Source organism: Quercus suber, unplaced genomic scaffold (assembly GCF_002906115.3).
Source record: "Quercus suber isolate HL8 unplaced genomic scaffold, Cork oak 2.0 scaffold_842, whole genome shotgun sequence".
Lineage (NCBI taxonomy): Eukaryota > Viridiplantae > Streptophyta > Magnoliopsida > Fagales > Fagaceae > Quercus > Quercus suber.
The window spans coordinates 43,328-50,723 of NW_027070272.1; the positions used below are offsets into that span (position 1 = coordinate 43,328).

At 35.5% G+C, this 7,396-nt stretch overlaps 1 protein-coding gene across 1 annotated transcript; it reads right to left on the reverse strand.

Annotated features, from left to right (window-relative positions):
- Positions 1 to 6,580: 6,580 nt before the first annotated feature.
- Positions 6,581 to 7,158, reverse strand: LOC136065066 (uncharacterized). Its single transcript, XM_065767735.1, has 2 exons — positions 6,920 to 7,158; positions 6,581 to 6,833 (listed from the first exon to the last, which is right to left on the reverse strand). Exons 1-2 carry the CDS (start codon positions 7,156 to 7,158, stop codon positions 6,581 to 6,583), a joined length of 492 nt encoding a protein of 163 aa, XP_065623807.1.
- Between the last annotated feature and the right edge of the window lie 238 nt (positions 7,159 to 7,396).

Consider the following 7,396-nt stretch of genomic DNA (forward strand, 5'->3'; position numbering starts at 1 on the left):
CAATATCTCTGATATGGATGTGTTCTAACTATGAACCTCTAGTCCATGACTCCAAAACCACCCTTGAAGTTTTGTTCCAACATAGACCTCCAGTCCATGACTCCAAGATTGGAGTTAATGGCTTAAATCCAACACACTTGACGACTAGTTTGAAGCAGCAACTCCTATAACACCAGATCACGATTTTCTTCAAAAGAATATTACCAATAAAAGGTATGAGAGAGTTTTGGATACAAAAACCCCAGGTACAAAATAATTAATAGGCATAGGAGGACCTTCTCTCTCTTTGTTTTACATGTCCTATATAACCTCTTTTATTTTGTACAATAAGTGGCACGAAATTGAAGTAGTCTGATCTATGATTTTCAATCGATCAAAATTTTACTTTCGATTAGTCCAAAATGAATCAAAATTTCCAGATTCATACTCTAAATTGCAAAACTTTGTAGCAGTTTTGATTGTAAAAATAAACTTCTAAAGGCACTTACAAAATATATTTTTCCCATAAATAAAACCTAACACTAACCATAGTAAATTAAGTTACACAAGATTGTTTGACTGGGTTTTGAGAAAACCCTAATTTTGACTAGGGTTTATTATTTTTCGACCGTTGAGTGTTTAATTGGAAAATCAACTGATAGATATGAATTTTATAAGGGAGGTTTTTGTGGGTGATATACCGAGGGAATCTAGTAGTCAGATTGGAATAACGAAGCAATTGCAATCTTTTTTGAAGGAATGGGGGGCCGGGGGGAAGGAGGGGGGGGAGATGGGGGGTTGTTTGGTATAGGGGCTCGAGTCTTAAGGTCTATGGTTTTATAAAATGTTTCCGATTTAGAGTATTGGTGGGCTTGATCAGATGATTAGATTGTGAGAACGAGCCCAGTTGAGGTTTCTTGGGGTGTAAGTACATGGCATGTGATCATCACGCACCAATATTTGATCAATATCATAATCATATAGTTTAAAGGCTAGAGGAAAATCTAGGCACTAGTGAAGTTTGAGGTTAATCATATGGTCAGATTATGAGAAAATTGATGATTAAGGCTTCTTTGGGTTCACAGTAAAATATGTTAGTTTCTGAAATTTAAGCTGAATTGATTGATCAAGTTAAGAGAAAAGCCCGATTAGGATTTCTTTGATCTTGAGTGCATGACACAGAGGAACTTAGTGTCGATTTTCAGATTGGGAATCGAACTAGTTTATTTGAAGGTTGTGATGAAGGGTTAATTCCTGCGTAGATACAATTAAAATCAAGTGGCTAGATTGAAGGAATGGTCTTGATTAGGGTTGCGCAGAGTTTGGGTATATAACATACGAGAACTAGATTTCAAGGCTTAGATTAAAAGTCTAGAGTTATGAATTTGAAAGATATAGTGAAAGGTTATTTTCGTTGGGACATGATGAAGATTGGTGGTGTAGACATCACATTTTATACCCCTTACGATTCAGGCCCCCGTTCCCCAATAATGCTGAAATTTTAAAGTCCAAGGCTGGTTTAGGGCCTAATTAGATCACAAATTGACTTGAGAGGTGTAAAAATGGAAAGTACAACTTTTTATGAGCAAATAAATCTATTTTTGAAAACTAAAGACCAAAGAAAACCCTCGGCCTGCATATGCAGCCTCAAAACCTACATACACAGGCACGAGCCTGCTCACACAAGTAGGGTTTCAAAACCTATGAAAGGCAAGTCTTCTGCATTTAAGATTGCGATTTGGAATGAATCCCACATCATCTAGGAGCCATTCCAAACCCCCATTTTCACAATATAAATAGCCTTACATGGTTTATTTCAAGGGGGGCGGAGAAAATCCTAAGAGAAAACCTATGATTCACTAGAAATAGTGAATCAAAAAGGAAGTTTTTTTTTTTACAAAACATCACAAAGTCAATTTTATTTGATTGAGACTTTTTCTGACCTTGATTTTCGAATTTTAGGATTACTAATCACTTTTTTATTGATTTGTGAATAAATTTCACTAAGGGGAGTGGTCAAAATCTAGTTTGAAATGCTTCTTGTTTAAGGTATTAAGTTCTAAACTTTTCTTTTCATTTCTTCCTTTTTATTGTGTTTTAATCTTTTCTTATGCTTTTTTTACGCTTTATAATGTTTGTTTAGATTAGGTTTATGCTTTGTTTACATTTTTAAGCATGCTAGGTTGTTAGAATTGTTCTCCTTTGTTTATGTATTCTTGTTTTTTGGGTTAGAGTTCTTTAGGGCGTGTCTACGTGCACGTGTTTCTTGCATGCGTACACGGGCTCAAAGTATGCATATACATAAAACTGGCCTGCGTACGCAGGCTTACGCATGCGCACGCATACTCGTGCCCAAAAACCTTAATTCAAGTTCCCTACTTCTATTTCTTCTTTTACTTTACATAATATGTCTCTATTTTGCTCCTTTTTTATGCTTTTAAGTCTCTGTTTCTCTGTTCACATGTTTGTTTTTCATTGCGTGTTAGAATAGGTTTTGTTTTCAATTTCTTGCTTTAATACCATGCTATTCATTTACATGTCCATCCATTAAAGCCATAGGTGCTGAGATGCAGCAAGGTAAGTGAGGTAAGTCATGCATTAGTATGAACATGCATTTTTATAATGTAATATGTTTGCTTCGTGCTTGATTTCATGTCTAAAGGTTTGGAATACATGTGATGATCTAATTTGTTTGCCATGCCTATCTTTCTGCCTAGTTTGAGATGATGTGTTGGCCGTACTAGATGAATGCTAGGGTTTGTGACGTGATGAGATACCATGATAGATGAATGACTAGGATTTTTGGGATGATTGATGCCATGTTGATTGTTAGATGTATGTTAGTGTGTGTGTGTGTGTGAGTTTAGAATGACAATATTGAATGTGCCTTTAATGAAATTTAGACATAAGACACAACATAAGGAAGCCAACCTTAGGGTTAGGGGGTTTTGGGTGTTTAACACCTTCCCTAGGCCGTACCTTAACTCCAAACCCATATCTCTGGTAGTAAGATCAATGGTCCTTACTAGAAAAGACGCTATATATATGGTTCCTAGACCATTGTAAAAACTATATGGCGACTCCCTGTTATGTCAGGTGGTCAAATTCGAAGAACGATGCAATTAAAATTTAGGTAGGGTTGGCTAAATAGTGAGTGTTTTTGATATTTGAGAACAACAATTCATAAAAAAATTAAGATTTTTCTTTGTTTAGACCCCTTAAACAAATTGTTTAAACCTAGTGAATTAGCCAAGTAGTTACTTAGGTTAATTATGAGATCTAGGTTAAACAGTAATAAATCATATCATGCATAGCTTAAAAGTAAATAACACAATGATATGATTACCCAAGAAAACCAATGAAACTAACCGTTTTATGGTAAAAACCTGGGAATGATTTAACCTAGCTATCCTTAAGTTAAACAAATCCACTATGATAAAATGGAAGTTTACAAAAGATATAACGCCTAAATCTAATGCTACCTCTAGTAGAACTTACTAACACGACCATGTTCAGCTCCGACTCCACAAACTCTTCTATCTTAGATTTACTGAACATAAGCTCCCACACTTATGACTTTGAGATCCCCCTCAAAGGTTTAGATCATTAGCATGTGTTGCTCTTGTAGCAACAACTTGATTCCACAAGTTCTTAATTATAGATCTTATTCTGGTAGATACTTGTAAAGTTAGAAGGTTACAGAAACCTCATAGATCTCACAAGAGTAACTCTAGTGGCAAAGCCATTTAAGGATTGAGGGGGCTCTTGGCCCCCCAAAATATTTGAAAAAAATTAATTAATTAATTTTTTTTTTTGAAATATCCTAAACAATTTCAAATTCTTAAATAGCCTTATCATTTTGGCCCCCCATACCTAATAATAATAATAATAATAATAATAATATATATATATATATATAAAAGAAAGTATAAAAATAAACAAAACAGTGCAATTAAAATTTAGGTGGGGTTGGCTAAATAGTGAGTGTTTTTGATATTTGAGAACAACAATTCATAAAAAAATGAAGATGTTTCTTTGTTTAGACCCCTTAAAACAAATTGTTTAAACCTAGTGAATTAGCCTAGTAGTTACTTAGGTTAATTATGAGATCTAGGTTAAATAGTAATAAATCATATCATGCATAGCTGAAAAGTAAATAACACAATGAAATGATTACCCAAGAAAACCAATTAAACTAACCGTTATAAGGTAAAAACCTGGGAAGGATTTAACCTAGCTATCCTTAAGTTAAACAAATTCACTATGATAGAATGGAAGTTTACAAAAGATATAATGCCTAAATCTAATGCTACCTCTAGTAGAACTTACTAACACGACCATGTGCAGCTTCGACTCCACAAACTCTTCTATCTTAGATTTGCTGAACACAAGCTCCCACACTTATGACTTTGAGATCCCCCTAAAAGGTTTAGATCAGCAGCATGTGTTGCTCTTGTAGCAACAACTTGATTCCACCAGTTCTTGATTATAGATCTCATTCTATTAGACACTTGGAGTTTGAAGGTTACAAAAACCTCATAGATCTCACAAGAGTAACTCTAGTGGCGAAGCCATTTGAGGACCGAGGGGGGCCTTGGCCCCCCAAAATATTTGAAAAAAATTAATTTTTTTTTTTTTAATTTTTGGAAATATCCTAAACAATTTGAAAATTCTTAAATAGCCTTATCATTTTGGCCCCCATACCAGATAATCTATATATATATATATATAAGAAAGTATAAAAATAAACACAATTTTCATTTAAATAAAATACAATCCACAAATACATGTCAAAAAATTACAATAATTACACATTCAACATCTTTAAAATGAACATATAGGTATTTTAAGAATTACCTCAACAAATAAAAGGGAAAAAATTCTAATTTTCTTCCCAACACATCTAGGGCTTACATGTACATAGTAGAAAAATTGAAAAGTCTGAAACTTTGTCTCTCCCACATGGCCACACATACACAGTTGCAGTCATGCAAAAACAATCTCTCTTACACAGGTGACTCTCTCTCTTTTGCTCCCTCTGTCTCTGTTGAGGACTTGGCCTTTGCATTCTTCTTCTTTTTCTTCTTTCAGACTTTCAATTCTTTCTCTTTGCCTTCTTCTCACCACTGCCTTTGCCTTCTTCTTCTTTCTTTTTTCATCTTTTCAGATTTTAGTTCTTTGCTTTTCATCCCTTTGTTTAAAAGTAAAAGTTTTGTAGTAGTGTAGTGTACTATGTGAGTATGTGTTCAATTTAGACAAGAAAGAGTGACTCAATTTTGTCCCTTTGTTAGTGACTCATTGCCGTGGGACCCTCAATTTGTGACTCAATTTGTGAAGCTTCCGTGCTTGTACAGTGTGCAGTGCGCTGTCTATGACCCTAAGACTAGCTGACCCATAAGTTTTTAACACTTTCTAAGTATTTTTATTTTTCTTTTCATTGCTTTCTTTTTTAAATTCCTTATAATATATTATATATTATTATAAAAATCAATATATTATAAACAATATATACACATGTATTTAGTTGTTGTTTATTATATATATATATATATAATTTTTTTTTAATGTATTGACATTTGAATGTTTGTTTAACACATGTATTTAGTTGTTGTTTATTATATATATATATATATATAATTTTTTTTTTAATGTATTGACATTTGAATGTTTGTTTGTTTTTTATTTAGCAATCTTTGGACTATTAGTATTTTATTAGTATATTTTTTTAAATCTCAGTCATTTTATTTAATGAGTGATAATTTAATTTGACAAATCTAGGTCATGGGCAAGTTTAGGACTATTGACTCATTCTTAAAAAAAAAAAAAATGAAGACTATAATTTAGAAAATAGTACACTTTTTGTTCTAATGTCGAAGCGTCAACTTCCAATGAGCGTCCTTCCAAATCTCCAATGATTGATCCCGAAAAACATCCTTCTAGACCGTCAGTGGTGGAAGTGGAACTTGAAGAAATTCATATAAAATTTTCACCACTTATTTCTAATGAAGTTGATGTTAGAATTTTAAAACGAGATCTAGGAGAGCACACTGAAATATTTAACTATCTAACCAATATTAGTGATGAAGTTAGACATGCTTATTTAAGAAATAAACCATATCAAATCTGTCTTTCAAACTATCCATTTTCTAGAGAAAAGCATCCTTATCACTTTCAAGCATCCAAATGGGGGTTTTGTGGAATCCCTCTTTTCGGACTCAGAATTCGGTTGACCTCCTCGGCCACTGGAGTGATGCAGAAGATGCCTCAACTTGCCTTCACGGACCAGTTGGTCTAAATGATCCCATAAACTTCTGCAGTCTTCAGTAGCATGCCCATGGTCCTGGTGGTACTGGCAATAGAGATTATGATTGCGTCTCTCCAGATTCCCCACTATTTTACTCGGCCATCTAAAGAATGACTCGTTCTTGATCTTTTCCAGGACTTGATGAACGGGCTCTTTGAACACTGTATTAACTGCTTGAGCATTCGCTGAGCCTGAGTGCCCGGCGAAATCTCTCCTCGGCTTATTGTTGTTATAACGATCCGACCTAAAGTCCTTCCTGTCTTGGGGGGTAACTTTATCCTTATCCTTCCCTTGCTGCTAATCCTCTTCAACCCTTTTGTACTTCTCAATAAGGTCCATAAGCTGGCGCATACTAGTAACGGGCTTGCCAGACAAGGATGTTCTTAAACCATGATTAGTGAGGAGGCCTAGCTTGAACGTCTCTAAGGCCATCGCATCAAAGTTGCCCTCCATATCATTAAACATCTCCCAATATCTATCCGAGTACGCCTTAAGTGACTCGCCCTCACGCATGCTTAAGGATAGCAAAGAAGACAAGGGCTTGGCCACCCTTCGGCATGTGACGAAACGTGAACCAAAAGCTTGCGTGAGCTCTTGATAAGAATCGATGGAGTCTGCTTTTAGGTTATCAACCACCTCATGGCCATGGGACCAAGACTAGAGGGGAATACCTTGCACATCAGGGCTTCATCCCTGGAATAGACAGCCATTCTTTGGTTAAAATGGCTGACACGCTTCACAGGGTCGGTTTTGCCGTTATAAATAGTAAAGGTTGGCTGGTTGAAACGTCGAGGAAGCTTTGCTCCTTCGATCTTACGCGTGAAAGGTGACCTGGAGATCTGATTCAAGGCCTTACTCATGGCATTATTGCCCATCCCTCCATGTGGTGGTCCCTGAGGTTGCTTTTTACGAGGGTGCTCATCCTCATATGAAAAAGTTTCACTGATTGGAGTTCAAGACCTCTGCTCATAGGTGATGTTCTGTCCGTCATCCGAGTCGTCATCATGATGCGAGGCAGCATGTTTTCTCTTCTCATGGCGCAGCTCCCTTTTTAACCTTTCAATCTCTATTTGCATACCGTTTTTCTCTGCATGAGAAAAGTGACTTCCACCA

What these genes read in the sequence shown, in the direction of transcription:
- LOC136065066 (XM_065767735.1), bottom strand. Translation starts at nt 7,158, where the DNA reads ATGGGCAATAATGCCATGAGTAAGGCCTTGAATCAGATCTCCAGGTCA. An exon ending in CTTGGTCCCATGGCCATGAG is followed by an intron (nt 6,834 to 6,919) that starts GTGGTTGATAAC and finishes CACATGCCGAAG; the next exon opens with GGTGGCCAAGCCCTTGTCTT.